The sequence below is a fragment of the Ixodes scapularis genome, unplaced genomic scaffold (genome assembly GCF_016920785.2).
Source record: "Ixodes scapularis isolate PalLabHiFi unplaced genomic scaffold, ASM1692078v2 PGA_scaffold1__304_contigs__length_218370807, whole genome shotgun sequence".
Lineage (NCBI taxonomy): Eukaryota > Metazoa > Arthropoda > Arachnida > Ixodida > Ixodidae > Ixodes > Ixodes scapularis.
Genome location: NW_024609846.1, coordinates 110,298,292 through 110,316,666, shown reverse-complemented (window position 1 = coordinate 110,316,666; position 18,375 = coordinate 110,298,292). Strand labels below are relative to the sequence as shown.

Here is an 18,375-nt window from a genome sequence, read left to right as displayed (position 1 = left end):
ACGAGCTGTCATCCGTCGGCCCCGCCATCGCCGCCGTCTCGCCGGGTTGGCGTGGTGGCGTGGTCGCGGTCGCTGCGCAATGGCGCAATCGCGCAATCTCGGCGGCTCGGCTAGGCTTGGCGCTCGGCTAGGCTTGGCGCTTGGCTGGATCGGCGGATTCGGCCACTCGGCGGCTCGCCGTCTGGCTCGATCTCGCTCGGCTCGCCTCTTGGCCTCCCAGCCTCCCTTCGGAGTTCGAACTGCCTCCGAAGCTCGAGCGCTCGAGCTTTCGCGCGCGCGGGTTGACGATGGAAATTCTTCTCATAAAACGAGTCTGTAACGTATCGTTTGATGGCGCAAATGCACGTATTTTTCCCGTCGTTTTTTTACAGTGCGTGAATCTTGCGAAACAGGCGACGAAGAGTGGTGGGTGAAATGTGCTCGTGTGTGGTTGTGGATTTTGTGTACGACGTAGGATTACCCAGAAAGGTGGGTCAATATCGATAAATGTGCGAGTAAGAAGCACGTGACCTGTCAAGCCCATTAATCCTCATTATTTTATCGTGCGAACTGACATTGTCACGTATCGCGTTCGATTTGGGTTCCAACATCGGTAACCTAACTTGTGTTGCATTAAAACTGCAATAAACATTTGTTTGAAAACGATCACTCCAATGAGCACGTCGTTATTGTGCTTTCTCATTGAAAGGTAGGTCGCGGGTGTCCCAGCTAGTTATTCTGAATGGTTTGGTGGTTGTCTAGCATTTCAAGCGCTCGAGGCTGTTTGTACTGTGTGCCGTACGTACACTTGCGCTTTCGATCAATGTGAATGTGTTCGCAACGCGGAACGTTTTTGTTCTATGTGTATCCACCTCCAATATCGTTCTCTCTCGTATTGCCGTATGGTAACTCCTGCTGTTCTACGATATCATTCTCGCGATGTCGTATATGTGGGCTTACCGATATCCACATGTTGCTTCACGGGCGATCAATACTGTGTTACGTATCCTCTTAGTCCGCGGTATATGCCGACGTAATTCATGTTGGTAACTTGGAATTCGTTCTGAGATTTATCCACGCGATATTGTATTCTCCTTTGGGCCCGTGATCGACGACCGATATTTATATATCGTGTGGCCGCACAGTATGTCCATGTCGGTCACCAATATGCACGCGGTGTCGTATTCTATTCCAATAACCGTAAGTTCTGTCGGGGTATTGTGCTTCGATATCGTGTTGTATACCAATAACCGCAAGTTATATCGGGATATTGTGCTCCAATATCCTGTTGTATACCAATAACCGTATACTATATCGCGATATTGTGCTCCGATATGAATTCCCGTCGTGCGTATTGGGTTAATCGGATAACAATAAGTTTTATTGGTTTCCATCAACTTCGTTGGAATACAATATTTCCAATAAGCCGAGTTCATATTGGCCTTTTTCAATACGGTACAGGCACTGTCATTAATTCTTCGGACAAGCTGCATCCCAGGCCCGATCACTGCACAATCCACAGAGGAATCAGTTTTACTACCATCAGTGTAGAAACTTATAAAACCGTGATACCGTTCTTGGAGTTCAAGGAATTCTTGCCTCAGGACTTCGCGAGGAGTGTCTTTTTTGTTGAATTTCGTTAGCTCCAGTTCGCACTGAATGGGAACTGGATCTTAAGGGGCTGCCGAACTCGTGTACTGTACAACTGGAGGCAACACGTCCAGTCCTACAGACTCCGCCAAATTGCGAACCCTCCTGGCAAGAGGTGGAACAACTGAAGGCTTATTACTGAAAGTTCGCTTATAGCGTATTTGTTTCATGCAGTGTAAGGTTGGATGGTTAGGAACCGATCTAATTCGCATAAAATATATGAAGCCCAGTTCATATCTTCTTTTCTCAAGAGAGAGCTCGTTTGCTCCTGAGTATAGACTGAGGACAGGAGATGTGCGAAAAGCCCCAGTAGCAAGCCGCACCCCCTGATGATGAACAGGGTCTAGCATTTTGAGAACCGATGTCCGGGCAGAGCCATACACAATACAACCGTAATTAAGTCGGGATCGAACGACCGACCGATAGATACGTAAGAGACAAAGACGGTCAGCACCCCAGGACACATGCGATAGGACCTTAAGTATATTAAGTGATTTAAAACACTTCATCTTCAGGCTCTTGACATGCGGAACAAAAGTCAATTTGGAATCAAATATAAGACCTAAAAACTTGTGTTCAGTTTTCACCGGGATAGGAACGTCATACATAGTCAAAGAAGGTTCGTGCAAAACTCCGCGGCACGAGAGAAACTCACACAAGCGGTCTTCCCAGGAGAAAATTTAAAACCGTTGACATCAGCCCATTTGACCAAGTTGTTGATTGTGAGCTGGAGCCGACGTTCACATATGGATGGATTAGAAGACGATACAGAAATCTGCAGATCATCGACGTACAGTGAGTACTGAACAGATGGAGCTATTGCGCGGACAATTGAATTCATCTTCACAATAAAAAGAGTGACGCTAAGTACACCACCCTGAGGTACTCCATTTTGCTGTGAAAATTCTCTGGAAAAAGTTGTCCCAAGCTTCACGCGAAAAGTCCGGTCTTGGAGATGACTCTGAATGGCACTTAACATTCGGCCCTGCACACCAAGGCTAAACAAATCCTGCAGTACGCCATGGCGCCAGGCTGTATCAAATGCCTTTGCCAGGTCAAAAAAGACAGAGACGCAATGCTGCTTATTTACAAATGCCTCTCGCACAACAGTCTCAAAGCGAACTAGGTGGTCGACCGTGGATCGTCCTGAATGAAAGCCACATTGGTACCTGTCAAGAAGATTATTACTTTCCAAATAAAACATCAGCCTTCTGTTGATCATTATTTCTAATGTCTTCGAAAGACAGCTAGTTAGTGCTATAGGCCTGAAGCTGGAGGCGCAGGCAGGATATTTTCCAGGCTTTAGAAGGGGGATAATGACAGCAGCCTTCCAGGACAATGCGGGAAAAGACCCTCGACCCAAACTCGGTTGAAAAGATACAAGACGAGCTCTAGAGTAGATGGATTAAGGTGCTGAAGCATTTGGTAGTGGATACCGTCCGGTCCAGGGGCAGTCTGTCCGGACGAATCGAGAGCCATCTGCAGTTCGTGCAGCATGAAAAGAGAGTTATAGGGCTCTTGCAAACCACCGGTCGTAGGCACTATCTTTTTTTCTGCATGTAGCTTATGCCGCCTAAATGATGGCGTATAGTGTTCGGAACTAGATACAAGGTCTTTGGGACAAACCTGGGTTCCCACCGAGGTTTTCGGTGACACGCACCCTGTGCGTGTCACCGTAGCGAAGGATCCTTTCTGTAGAAAGGAAAGTCACTTCCTAGCCTCAGGAAACGAGATGTTTTCTTTTTGCTTTAAAGGTAATTACTTCTTTTTCTTCTTTCCATTTTTTACATGAACGGGAGTAAGCGGCGTGTGGTTCGCCGCAGTTGACGCAGTGTGGTGGGTTTGCGCAGTTGTCCGACGGGTGATCGTTCTGACCGCACTTGGCGCACGTGGTCTTGCCCCTGCAGCTCTGGGCACTATGGCCGAACCTCTGGGAATGGAAACATCTCCTGGGGTTCGGCACATATGGCCGTACTCTACAGTTCAAGTACCCAACCTTGATTGACTCAGGAACTTTGCTCAACTCGAAAGTCAAAATGACATGCTTTGTGTTGATCTCTTGCTCCTCTAGACGAAGGGAGATTCGCTTTGCAGCGACAACTCCTTGGTCACTGAGGCCATCTACGAGTTCATCTTCTGTACTTTCGAGGAGGTCATATTCAGAGATCACACCTTTTACTGTGTTCAATGTACGGTGGGGAGTGACAGTCACTTTATAGTCGGAAACTGAATTTAGTGATAGGAGTGCTCTGCTCTGTTCAGTGGTTTTAATCTCGACGAGCAGATCTCCGAGTGTCATTTTTTTGGCAGAGAAGTTCTTTCCAACAGTGGACTCAAGTGTTTTGGAAACAAGGAATAGTGACAGTTTTGCCAAAGGTTTCTCACTCTCAGAGTGCATCACAAGAAATCTTGGAAATTTTTCTGCTGATCTAGTAGTATTAATCGCATGTACTTCGGTGCGGCCCCTTTTGAGGGGCCGATCAAGAAAGGTTTTTTGTTTAGTACCCATAAAGATGGGAGAGAATTTCGGTGCCCCGGGTGCACCACCCACCACGGAGCCCAACACGGGGGTAGCCAATGTGCCATAACAAATATGGCTTTGCTGACAACATTACACAACCAGTGCTGCCCAGGCACTATAACCTAGTGTGGATCCAGACAAGGGGTCTATCGCCACCCAAGGTTAGGCCTTGCCGCCAAAGAAGGTGAAAATGAATAAAAGAAGACTAGAGACAAGAGAAAGAAAGGAGGGGATAGTAGGAGTGGCGACTCGACTGAATCATCCTGGCCGGGCCTTACCAGGACTCCCGTCTACGAGAAGCGGGGGTCGAAGTGGTGTATTGCCTCACCAGGGGGCCCCGAAGGGTCCAAACCTACCTCGGGCTCGGCTCAACCACCAGGATGCCTTTTTCCCCGGACACGGGAAAGCCACGCACAGCCAGACGTGGGCGGGCGAACCCGCATGGCTCGGGGTCCGTGGGGACGCCACTCTCCAAACACCTGCTTTCACAGGTGCCCCCTGCGGGGTCTCTAACCTTTAATTTGCTCTCCTAGGTGCTGCAGTGGCTGCTTCGCCTGGTGAGGCCGTGGCCTCCTTTCGGCCACCTCTCTTTGGTGTCCGGGATGGTGAGGTACGTATCTGGGCCTACAAGACATTTTGTCTATTGTTTTCACTTCATTGACTTATTCAGGAGAACAGACTAATGGCAGAAAAAACAAGGACACGAACAGGCAGGCACACAAAAAGGCAAAACAGGTTCTGACTTAAAGGTGCACTAAAGATGTTTCTTAGATCGTCTGTTCTTGGTGATAACTCATTCGACGGGCTCTAAGCATCCTAAATATCCAAAATTATGCTCGTTTCATGCCTATTTTTCTACTAAAAAAAGATAAAAATAGAAATAAAAGAACATACTTAAGTGTTGCCATAGGACGAGAAGGTGAACTACCTTCTAAAAAGTGTACATGCGGATGACAGTGATATCAGTGCTATATGATAGCCGTGTCCCACAAATTACAGTTTAGCAGTGCCAGTAATACCTATCCAGGGGTTAGTAAGCTTGCCCGCTTCACTAGTATAGACTAGCAAAGAAGACAGAGGATGGATGGATGGATGGATGGTAAGGGCTATACCCTTTGTAACGGGCGGCAGCTTGTGCCACCAGGCCTTACATTTCGTCATCCCTTCTTTTTTTTAAATTGTATAAATATTGTTATAACACAACCCGACCCCCTCTTTTTAAAATGATTACATTGCTTATTTATATCAGTTTTTTTATCCTTCCCTAAATCTCTTCCACGATTCTGAAGGTTTCCAGCTGAATCTAGAAGTAAAAACCAAGGAGTGGAGAAAAAGAAACACACACTGCTCTCCACTCCTTGGTTCTTACTTCCACTCCTTGGTTTTTACTTCTACGTTCAGCTGGAAACCTTCAGAATCATGTTATACCAACCGGCTCAGCTCCAGGCAGTCACGAATTTTTTCCACCAAACTTCCAATCTCCTCTTAGTTACCGCAATTCTTTCTCTATTCATTTGTCCATCCATGTCCGGAAAACCCAGCGCCCCCTCCAAATCCGTAGTTATCCCCTCAAGAGGGTGGGACGAAGCCCCGTGCACCTTAAAATTACATGTTCTATAGTTTCCCTTTCGCGGTTACATACGTCGCACAGAGTGTCCACTTCCTGGAATTTAGCCCTTTACGTTCTCGTTCGTAGCACCCCCGTTCTAACTTCAAACAACAAAGAGCTCCCCACTGAATTATCATACAGCTGTACCTTCTTTATTTTTTTAGTTTTTTTTGTATTTATGCCTGTATATTGTTAAAGCTGATTTTCTCTGCATTCTCTCTTCCCACAATTTCCTCTCTGTTTCCTTTACTCCCTTTTCTCCTGATATGCTCTGATCAGCTCCATCTCGTTGAATTTACTTAAATGTCAGCTTGCGGGTTCGGTTTGTCCACTTAGTGTTTAGACTTTTCATATATAGCTACTTTTACACTTCCGCTGTCCACCGTGTCTCCTCAATTTCAGCTAGTCTTTGTTCAAATTTGACTTTACTTATCGCCTCTCTACTCTCGAATGATGCCCAACCCATATCCCCCTGTACTCCCTCATTTGGTGTATTCCCATGTGCACCCAATGCCAACCTACCCACACTCCTTTGCTGTATCTCTAAACCTGCCTGGATTTCTGACCTCATACACAATACCGCATTCGCAAATCACAGTCTTGGCACCTTCCATACCCCCCTAGCGACTTCATATCTATTGTAGTTCCATAGTGCCCTGTGTTTCGTGATAGCTGAATCTCGTTTCCCCTTCTTTATTACAATATCTTCATGGTCTTTTAGATATCGTCTTCCTTCACTTAATCATATAACCAGATATTTGTACTTTTCTACGTGTTTTATCAATGTGTCCTATATCTCCAGGGGTTCCCCCTTCTCGTCTTTATAACCGACTGCGATTATACCCGACTTGTCCCTACTAAATTTTAGTCTTAAATTGTCCCCTTCTCTGCTGCAAATCCTTATCAGTTCCTGTATTGTCTCACGACTTTCTGATACTAGTACAATGTCGTCTGATACATTATTCCTGGCAATATTTGATTTACTTTATGTCCTTCCTCTATGTAAGTCAGATCAAAACCTAGGTTGCACTGTTCTAATTTTTTTCCATCACATTGAGGTATATCATAAAGAGCAGGGGAGACAATGGGCAAACCTGTGTGAGACCTCTCTTTATTGCTGCTGGTCTTGTAGTTTGGGCTTCCCATGTTATAACCACCCCTATTCTCCGTATAAACCCATTCTAAAAACTTAACCATGATTCCCCCTAGCCCATATCCCTTCAATTGGTTCCAGAGGTTTTCCTGATTCACATTGTCATATGCCCCTTTGATGTTTAAAAATGCTACCCATAATGGCCTTTGACTTGTCATTGCTATCTCTATGCACTGTGTGATTATGAATAAATTTTCATTCAGTCGTCTACCTTTCCTAAAACCATTTTGAAGCTCCTCCAGAGTCTGTTTTCTCTCTGCCCATTCTTCCATTCTTCTTTTTACAATTTGCATAGCTAGTCTATATTTCTGAAGTTACTGTGATTAGTCGGTATGATTTGATACTGTCTTTTTCTCCCTTGCCCTTATATATTAATCTCATCCTGCTCAATTTTCAGTCACTGGGTACCTCCCTCCCATAAGTATCTGGTCAATCACCCGCTTTAGTTTCAATTTGCTTGTTTTGCCTAGAACTTTTATCAATCTCATTGGTATGCCGTCTGGACCTGTTTCAGTGCCAGCCAGAACCTTTCGTGCTTTTTTTCCATTCCTCTGTGGTGCTTTCCTCTTCCTCACTATGATCCTCTGCTTGTGTTGTGTAGACGCTACCATTCCTTACGACCTGATTTGATTCTAACTCCGAAAATACTGCTTCGATTGTATGTCTAATATATTCTCCTGCCTCATACCCTTCTACCTTTGTCCCTTCCTGTGTTGTTAGTGCCTGCTGGTACCCCTTGGTCATTTTCCCTGTGCACTGATGTGTTCCCAGAACCTTTTTGCTGCATTCCTATCCTTTTGGCTTATCTCTATCATCCACTGGACCCCTGCTCTCCCAATTTTGGCCTGTATTAATGCTGATGCCTCCCGCTTTCTTTCCTGAAATTCCTCCCATTTTGACGCTACTTCGGCTAGTGTGGCCCCCTTTTTCTTTGCCCATCTGTGTTCTATAGATTCCGCTTGGCGTCTCGATATTACTGCCTTAACCTCTTTATCCCACCGGCTTTTGGGCTTGCGTTTTAGTTTTCTTCCTCCTCGTTAGATTCAATATTACTCTAACTCTTTTTTGAAAACACTTAGTCTTCACATGTCCATTCTCTTTCCGGTTGCTTGGATACTATTTACTCGATGCGCTTAGATGCCTCCTCTAACTGTTTAACATTTAAGTTATTCCTACCCTCTTGTTTTTGATTTTGCATTTTTGGTTTTATTGTGCCAAATCTAATCTTGATTCTCTTATGGTCGCTCCCCAGACCTTAGACCTACATACCTCCTAATCTGCTGTATATCTTACGCAACATTAAACAGTAGTCAATAGTCTAATGCGAGTTCTTTCTTTCCCATTCCTCTTGAAAATTCCATAAAGATACGTAATTTGGGACACTGACTGCCAGTCAGCAGCCTTGGTGGAACGTGATGGACCATCAGACGACATTTGATGGTCCATCAGATGACGTCTGACTGCCACTACCAAGGGAATTCCATGAATAAGGGCAGCATTTATATAAATGTAAAGCTATACGCGTTCATAAATATCGCCAAATGCCTCAATAAAACAAAATGTTCGAGAAAAAAAAAAAAGCGGGACCACCGCGGATTGTACTCGCGACCACTTGCGTACAAATCGGACACCTTAACCGCTGTGCTACGCGGTTTTTTTTGTTTTTTTTTTAAATGAAACAAGTTTATTTACAAGTTATTTACAGACATCCTTGCAGTAAGTTCCGCAAACATTATACAAGGCCAAATTGAAAAGTAATTCAGAAAACGACAGGTGGATAGCTCGTATAGAAACGTTATACAAACTGTGGTTAGGAAACTCGATTTCACCATTCATTTTATACGAGATGCTTCGGTTGCAAATGCAGTTAAGACTTCGGCATGTTATGCAAAGCACTCGTACTGTCGTGAGCAAAAGTCTGGATAACACGGGAGCGCCGACCGAATTGCATCGCCGCGCTACCTGACGGCGCGGCGCCTGGTGCCGAGACCCGCGCAATGCGCACGCGCGTCCTTTCTTATCTGCTGGCCCACTCGTTCGCTCGCTTCAACGCGATGCGCTCCTGAGCGATTAAATGGGCGTTAGGTGCCGCCCCGGGAACCAAGATTCCGAGAGCCTCGCTCACCGCTCGGGACGAGCTCGCGTGCTCCGCGGCACGCGCCGTTCGCGCATATCTTTCCCGCGACTCGGAGACGCGTTAAAAACTGTCGCTTATGTTGAGGCAGCCAGCCGCAATGAATTGTAGAACTTGTATTCGCGTACTCGAGGCAGCCTTGGGCTTCCTTCCGAGTGATCATGCACGGGCGGTAAAGTGGTGAATGAAGAGCAAAAAGAAAACGCCAAATAAGAGAGAAATATTTATTCAACCCCCCTCCCAAGAAAAAACAAAAAGCAAAACGGAAGGAAAAAGAGGCGCTTGTTCAGTTTGGGTGGCTTGTAATTTTTATATTGTTAACAGCGTCAGAAAGAATCGAAAGAGCATCACCTTCCTGCAAAATGTTGCAATTCTGTTGTGTAATCGCGAGGCAGAAATGGAAATATTTCCCCCTCTGCAGCCGTGCGCGGCGGCCATGAGAAACGCGCCGTGACGGTGACGCGGGGATCGCTGCAGCTCAACGCCTCACGAAGAGCAGTAGAGAGAGAGAGTAACCATCCTTGAGCAGAGCGCACGCAAACCGGTGCATCCTCACGTCGACGTCACTGAGCACGTCATTTAGAGAGTTGAAGGGTGCCGGAAACTTGAATCTTTGCTATTGCTTAAAATTATAATTAGGGCACACAGACAAAACCGCTTTTCTGTTCTTTACTTTAGAAGTGTCGGAGAACAACTCCTATAATTATTTGGCCATTGTCCGGAAATCGTTGTATAGCCGCTTTATGTTATGACTTCCGGTACAAGTCATCACAGCTGATGACAAACTTAACATTTTAAGGTCACTTCGCGAACAACCATGCTGAGAATTTGTGGCCAGTACCATGTTTTTTTTCTCGTTGTTTTCTTGACTTCTTGACCCTTTACAACGCGTGCATAGTAAATTGAGCAGCAGCTGTTTGCATTGTAGCCGGGGCAAATATAGGGCGAAGCTTAAAAATAACGAATGGAGGGAAGCGACAGTTTTAACGCGTCGCCGAGTCGCGGGAAAGATATGCGCGAACGGCGCGTGCCGCGGCGAACAGCGCGTGCTCGTCCCGAGCGGTGAGCGAGGCTCTCGGAATCTTGGTTCCCGGGGCGGCACCTAACGCCCATTTAATCGCTCAGGAGCGCATCGCGTTGAAGCGAGCGAACGAGTGGGCCAGCAGATAAGAAAGGACGGGCGTGCGCATTGCGCGGGTCTCGGCACCAGGCGCCGCGCCGTCAGGGAGCGCGGCGATGCAACTCGGTCGGCCCTCCCGTGTTATCCAGACTTTTGCTCACGACAGTACATCACTCGCCGTACTTCAGTTCTACTCACCTGCCATGTAGAGTACTTTCGCGCCGTAGACCGATCCTTTTGTTCGCGCGTCTCCGGCCCAGTAGACCTGGTGGTACACCTTGTCGTCTTCAACTACACCGCTAAAGTCCCTTACATCGTCGGAACTCACAACAGGCTGGGTCTTGTCGAGTAGAAATTCTACTAAAACATAAAACACTGTAGAGCCCGGGCAGGATCGACAGGTTGGAGCAAGCGGGCAAACAAAACGAGTCGAGACCGATCGTTCATGAAAGCTCGGCGAAGCCTCTATGGGCGAAGCGAAGTGGCGTTTTCGGCGTTTCGGCGGGCTTCTGATCAAGGTTGTCGGTCGGCTGCGTGTCATATCTCTAACAGCGGTTTTATGGGCTCACGTCCCGAAACCGTTTTCTTGTGCATAGATTATTTTTCGTATTCATAGATTTGACGAAATAGTGCTATCCGAACGAACTTCACGTCCTTTGACCATACGTCTGTCTGCACGTCAAAGCTTTTTGACGTACAGTCAGAGCCAGGGTGTCGAACCGGAACCGAACCGAACCGAAAACCGGAACCGAACCGTTATTTTTTGCCGAACCGTAACCGAACCGAACCGAAATGCTCGCCGCCATCTTGGAACTGAACCGGAACCGAACCGAAAAACAAAATAACGGTAACCGGTTCAGAAAACGTTTCAACGGCTTTTTTGGCAAGAAAAGTTAGTTACAGTACCTGCGCGCCTTAAAGAAAGGAAGAAGCAAACGGTTTGTATTGAGATTGCGAGTTTCCATCGTTCAATTCGTGCAATTACGCTTTTTTCAAGTGACAAAACTATTTATAAAAGGGTGAACAAAATAAAGAAACGGTCGTCCTACTTTGGGGCAATAAGTGCCCGGGCGTGCTAAATGAAGGCATACGCAATCACTCAATCAATCCTATCACTTTCCTCGTTCGCGGTGCTGGTGCCGAACTGAACTCAAAATATACTCTCTTACGGGAAGGGTCAATAAACGTGTACTCAATCTAGAAACAGAGATGTCCACACACGCGCGCGCGAGCTTAAGTTTTTTTTTCTTCTCAGTATTCGGCTCGTTTTACGTAAGCTAGAGCATGGACAGAACTCCTCCAGTGCGGCTGTTGCTATGCTCGATCTCTCCTAAGAACCAAACCTACGGGTCGTCAGGTCCAATCACGGACCAGTTAAAAAACACGTGGTAGATAGCTCCGCTGTGAGTATCATCGAGAGAGTAATATACCACGTAATTTCTAACTGGCTCGTGATTGAACGTGGCGACCCCGTAGCTTTGCTTCTTAGTCCATCGTAGGGTAACACAGAGTACGGAGAAACCGTATTTTCAGGTCACATGCATGTAGAAGAAAAAAAGAAAACCTAGCAGCCGCAGAGTCGGCATGCGATGCAAAAGTGTCGAACAGCGCTCAAGGCCAAAGGTTCCTTCTGTTTGGAGATCGTTGACGTGCTTCTATCTTTCCATCAGTTTCTTCCCTCGTTTGAGGTGGCGAGGAAGGGGGGGGGGGGGGGGGGGGGGGGAAGGGGAGGGCTGGGCCCCGTGAAGGCGTGAGGATGAAGCACACAAAGCTTTTTTTGTTTAGCGTACTTTTAGTTGGCAGGTCTCAAGGGAAGGCCGTGCGCATATTGCGTCTGCTAGGTCAAGTCGATATTTTTATTTTTTGTTTGTTTTTCTAGAGTGCTCGCGTTACTAGACGTCTTAGGGTTAAAAACAAAAATGCCAGGAAAAAGGAGGATTGGGATGGACCAGACTTGTGCCATGTTCAATGCCCTTATTTGGTAGCAGGGACGAGGTTCATGACCAAAAAAGGAGAGGCCAGAAGAGGTCTTTAAAACGAGCGCGAGTTTTCTCTCTTACCGAGCGTCGAACATTACCAAAAAAGGAGATGTTGTGTCTTTGAGGGAAAAGAAGGAAGTCACATGTTCCTGGAGCGGACACTTTCCCTCGCGGAAGATGAAGTTATATAAAGGGGAGAAAAAAATGTTGTGCGGGCACATTATCAGCGAAGAGCAGTCTTGTACACGTTACTAAAAAAAGTAATCGATTACAATTACTATTACTCTTGGCTAAAAAGTATTCGATTAGATTACCTGATTACTCGGCGGCAAAAGTAATTGGACATTACTCAAAGAAGTAATCGTTACTTTTCCGATTACTTTATTGTGTGAAGACGTACACCTTTAGTGCTCATAACAATGAACTACTTCCAACCTATATTTCACATTTGCACAAGTATTGAAGAAGAAAAACTGGCTCCCTCTTCGTGGTCTTTGCACCTTCACAATGCGGACACAAGAATAGAATTTGTTCGAAGACGTTTAATGATTTGGGCGTTGGCCAGTGTGTGTGTGTGGGGGGGGGGGGGGGCGGAGGGGGTTCTAGATCTTGTTAAGCTTGAGCAAGGGTTGTCGCTCAAAGTTTGCGTCGCTAATTTTATTATTCACAGATGGATTAGCTCGCATGTTATACAAAAGAGCAGCAGCTCCAGGATTTGAAACGGATCATGTGTAGTATCCATTAGCGGAAGAGATCGCCCCGACCACTTCTCAACTCGCAACATTGCTTGTCACAAAGACCACGTAGAGGAAATGGGGAAATATTTCAACTGCCTTTGTTATAGTTTGCATCCGTTTCAGGCATTCTTCGGTTCTGGTTCTCCTATGGGCTGCGAGTAGATACCCTAAGCAGGATTTTTTTATTTTCTTATTTCTGTGTGGGTGTGCGTGAGGGATCTAGTTTGAACGAAGGACTCACAAAGTTAGTATTCTGCTTCCTCAAACTTCGCCCTGAATGGCCTTTGTCATGCACTGTGGCTTCCCTGGAGCTATCCACTCCCAATCCCAGCTCAAAAACAAAAAAAAAAGAAAAAAAAAAAGAAACGGACATTTTACAGAAACTGTACATACAACGAGATTGATCTCGTTTCCTACAGCTCCGCAAAATACTTTCTTTTTTCCGTGCAAAAAAAAAAAGCAGATTTTATTTTCTTCTTTTTATAAAAAAAAAAAGACGTGTGATGGAGGGGGAAGGGGGGGGGGGGGGGGGGTCCCGTGGACAAATTGTAACGATTACAAGTAATTTTATTACTTCAAAAAGTAATCAGATTACTCTCGTGATTACTGCCTAATAAAAGTAATCGACTGATTACAAAATTACTCCAAAAGTAATCGATTACATGTAATTTGATTACTTGTAATGCGTACGGTACAAGTCTGGCGAAGAGCCACCCTGTGACCAGCGACGCCTCTGCCAAAGGTCACCCCTTGCAGCCAACAAGCCGGATCTTTCAACCAACCAACCAACCAACCAACCGTGCAGGTAAGCAAGTGTCGATTTATGGCGATTTGATTTCTTCGGGGTGAACATCAAATGCGATGAAATTAAGTAGGTTTTGCTTTTCCTTGCTTCGTACTCTCTCCGTGATACGTGGTCGTTTCAGCTGAACAATTTCAACGCATTTCTTTTTGTTTTACAAACTGCTCGAAAAAAACAACAACAATCATAATTGTTTTCGCTTTACCTCGATTTTTTTTTTTTTTTGATTCAACGCTTGAGAGAACTGTTCGCTCGCATTCTTATTTTACTTCCAGTTATAATTGACTGCATGAAAACCAGCCCATATATTTTCCTTCATAACCACGCAAAGCCAGTCACTAGAGAGTTGTAGTAGTCCGCACCGCGTCCGCCATCGCGCTAAACTTACCGAAGCTTACCACGACCGGAAACGAGCGCGCGCCGCTAGCCTTGGCTGCAGAACTTCGGGCCTCGTTTACGGTCGCGGTAAGCTTAGCCGGATAGCGGATGCAGTCTACTACAACTCCCTATTGTGATCTGCGGAAGAACGGTCTGACGATGGCGTAAATATTTTCTGTACACTTTAGACGACTTTATTTTCTCGGGCTCGGTATTCAGCGAACTTAGAAAATGATGGTTTGGAGAATATTTTGCGGGCACAACGTTTCACGAATCTTAATGGCATTCTTTGTACTCGTGACCACCGTGCGCTTTAGTCGTGTGATACATTTTTCTCAATTTTTATCAAACCGCGGAATTCGAGGAAAATTTATTCTCGCGCACATTAGGTCGTTTGCAGTAATAAAAAAAATTTATGTGGCTTTGAACAGCGCAGACGGTGTTTCACATTGCCCAGTTTTGCAGTGCATACATTTGAAGGTAAATGTTTTCTACCCCGCTGTTGGTTCGGTTTCGTACGCGAGCTGAAGATTATTTCTCCTGAATTACGATGTAAGCGTGTGTATACATGCCCGTATACGTAAACTCCGTCGCTTCGAACAAAAATATACCTTTATTTTGTTTTATAGGCGATCTGCAGCGCTATCGAGGCTCTGCGAGCGAGCACGTTGCCAGACAAAGTGACTTTTCTACTCGAGTTCTAATGTAAATAAATAAATAACCTCGTGTTGCGTTTTTGCGATCGTGTCCTTGCTAACCCAGGTAAGGTTTATCTTTCAATTGGAGCACCGCCTTCAGAATATTTTATATTACCTGTGTCGATGTAACACGTATCAAATTAATCACTAGCGAAAACAGTCCTGTTTTCTTATATTTCAAGAATTTTGAAAGTTATTTGTTAAAACAGGTTATATGAGGTTAGACAGCGGGAGCTATCTCATGCCTGAAGATGGCATCCGCTGAGCGGCAACTGCTTCAGTACCACTGGTAACGCCAGGGGTGCTATGTTGCGCTTTTTGCACTCCCAGGAGACTTGGAAGAGGGAAGTGACGTCAACGACACAGCAAACGCAGATTGGATGTTGACAGAAGAAAACGAAATCAACACCCAATCTGCGTTTGCTGTGTCGTTGACGTCACTTCCCTCTCCCTAGTCTCCTGGGAGTGCAAAAAGCGCAACATAGCCCCCCAGGATTCAAAGCGCATCGGGCAGTAGGAATATGCTCCAGTTCTACATTACTGCGCGATGTGCTGGCGCGCCCGTTCATGTCGAAACAGCTGCGAAAATCAAAGCCAGGATACAGAAGATAAAGTTTAAATATCAGATCTTTTTTTTTGCTAAAAAGAGCACTCCAAGGCGCAGAAACTCATTGGTTTTCGCTGCAAATAGCGATTTTTTTACTTTTATTAAATACTACTCGGGAATATTCTTTGACGTAGATAAGCTATTAAAATACATTAGTTTTTCTTTCTACACTATGGCAGTCGCAGAAAAAAATACAGTAAACGAGCAGCGTTCATACACACTAAAAGTTTTTACACCCTTAAGGGTGTACACCAGTTTGTCCCAGGGCTAACACCCTTAGGGTGTTCAGGCAAACACCCTTTATAATGGGTGCTTGCCAAACACCCCTGGTAGAGGGTGCTTGCCGTAAAATGGGCGCCCCCTGGGGTGGCCCAGTGGATGCTGGGCCACCCCAGCCAATCCAGTGCCGGGAGAGTATCATGCAACGTTTTGGTTATGTGGAGTTCAAGCTCACATGACACTCTGCCGATGCTGGATTGGCCGGTAGCGTCTGCCGCACTCGGACGAAAGCTGAAATGAAGGCCCTAGTAAAAATTTTATAGGCATGTGTCCAATACACATATCAGAAATTCTAAATTGTACGAAAATCATATAAAGTATTGGATATTCTTATCATGATTCTCAGCTTATCATGTTTACTAAACACATTTACTTTTTTTCACCTGGGGGGGTATTGCCAAATCACATACAAGGCACATGATAAAGAAAGAACGAGTCACATTGAACGCAACTCACTTCATGAAGTAATACAAAAGAGCTACTTGCAAGCCACATCACAAGCCTGAGGGCAACTGGTAGTGCTTCCGGTGCCGCCCTTTCTCGAACTTCAAGTGAGCAAGCAGTGGCCCCAAGCATCGTACTGCACGGCTAAACCATAGTTATAAACATAATGGGCTTTTACAAATGAAGCATGTGGAGCTTTCCTGTTTGGAGATCAAGTGCCAAGTTTTGTCTCAGAGGATTGCAGGAAACACGCTTCACTCATCTCCTTAAGCATATCTATTTACTAATTGGAAGCATGGCGGTCTAGCCCTTGACTGAACCACAGCAGTATTTCAGTAAGTGAAGCTCATTATGACATCAATTAGAATGTGTAAAATTGAACATTTATTGTGCCCTAAAAGACAAACGAAAAAAAAAATACAATGTATGCCATTCCTTGACATAAACAATGCTATCTGCCAACATGTAATGAAAAATATCACAGAAATCTCAAGTACAAAGAAAATTATAAAGTTTTGGAAAGTGACTAGGAATGAGGAACCCCCGTACAGATAAATTATACCTCACCTACAGGAGGTCGGCATAAGTTATACATTTAAAGACAGAAAAAGAAAAAATGCCTCCATAAAACATTCTATCATTTGTTCTGTAAGCAAAATAAAAATTAACCTGATAATACTGTCGCGAAAAGTGCAATATCCACATAGAGGGTGTTTCACGAAAAGTGGACAAATTCGATATTGCGAAAACTATGGGTCGCAACAAAAAAAAGGCTTGTGTCATTCTGGTCCTGGACGAGGAGCCTAGTTAGGAAAATGATTAAAGTCCGGGATAATTAGATTGTTAATTATTTTTGAGTAACTAACTTTTTAATATTGTGTTTTAGGTTATGGTTTTAATTAGAAAATTGCTCAGCATCATTGAAAAACACTAGATCAACATATTGCACAACAACAGAAGGCGTGCACAGCATTTTACGGCTTTCTGAAAAACAGTACAAATTCGACGGGTTTTTAAGTTTCGTTTTGCAATTGGAGCACATCTCGGCCCCGATTGCACCGCGTCCCATGGAGAAATGGCGCAAGCAACCTCTGCTGCGATGTCCTTGCGCAACGCAGCAGAGGCTGGTTGCACCATTTCTCCACGGGGCATGGTGCCGTCGAGGTCGAGATGCGCTCCAATAGCAAACCGAAACTTAAAAACCTATCCCATTTGTGAGGTTTTTCAGAAAGTCGTAAGATGCTGCACGTGCCTTCTATTGTTGTGTAATATGTTGATCTAGTGTTTTTCAATGATGCTGAGCAATTTTCTAATTGAAACCATAACCTAAAACACAATACTAAAAAGTCAGTTACTCAAAAATAATTAACAATCTAATTATCCCGGACTTCAAAAGTTTTCCTAAATAGGCCTCGAGCCCAGGGCCAAAACGACACAAGCCTTCGAGCAGTTTTTGCAATATTGAATTTGTACACCTTTCGTGAAACACCCTGTATAACCTCCTGAGACCCTGCGTCCACCAGTGTAAACATTGGGTTTTGAATTGTAAGAAGAAGAAAAAAAAAAAAAAACTTCGTTGCACACAGAAAAGGACGCCTGTCCACCGTCATGGACGTAGTCTGTGCTGCCATCTGGAGGAGTGTTGAGCAAACAGCACTGAAAACTTGTTGCTTGCTGTTAAAAATGGCGACCTGCAGCACTCGCATGTTCTACGGGCGACGCCAAGGTATGTAATCAGTTTATGTGATTTACACAAACGGAGGCTGTGTTAATTTATATTTCTAGAGTTCTTGAAAGTTCACAGATGGTCACTAATGCTTAATATTTTCAACAGTATTAGCAAGGGTTATAGTAGTCCCTTGTCAAACTGTCTACGTGGGTGGACGCTGGGACCCAAAACTTATGACACGAATTTCGCGATGATCATGTTTTGCTCGCACCAATCTGAAACACTCGCGAAGTGAAAACAATTGGTTTGATTGATTGTGCTCGATTTTCAGGACTAACAAGTCAGGCTGATGCCATTTTAGAAAGTTTGTGCGGTGCCACAGGTTCCGCGCAAGAGAGTCAAGCCACTGCCGAACTCGCCAGTCCAGACGGCGCAGGCACTTCACGTGCCAAAGAAAGAAGACGTCAAGAATGCTACACAGTGCAGGAACCCTGGCTCCTCAAAGAAAACTCAGCACCATTGCACGTCCTGTGAAATCTACCTCTGCACTGAAACTGACTGGCACTGCTTCTTTGATTTTCGTACCAATAAATGAGCCTCATTTCTCTGCCGGTAT

General features: G+C 45.1%; 1 protein-coding gene across 1 annotated transcript; it reads left to right on the top strand.

The window, feature by feature from the left end:
- The first annotated feature begins 17,698 nt into the window (after positions 1-17,698).
- On the top strand, positions 17,699-18,374 carry LOC120846260. Its single transcript, XM_040217981.2, has 2 exons — positions 17,699-17,816; positions 18,091-18,374. Exons 1-2 carry the CDS (start codon positions 17,699-17,701, stop codon positions 18,291-18,293), a joined length of 321 nt encoding a protein of 106 aa, XP_040073915.1. The 3' UTR covers positions 18,294-18,374.
- The last annotated feature ends 1 nt before the right edge of the window (position 18,375 follows it).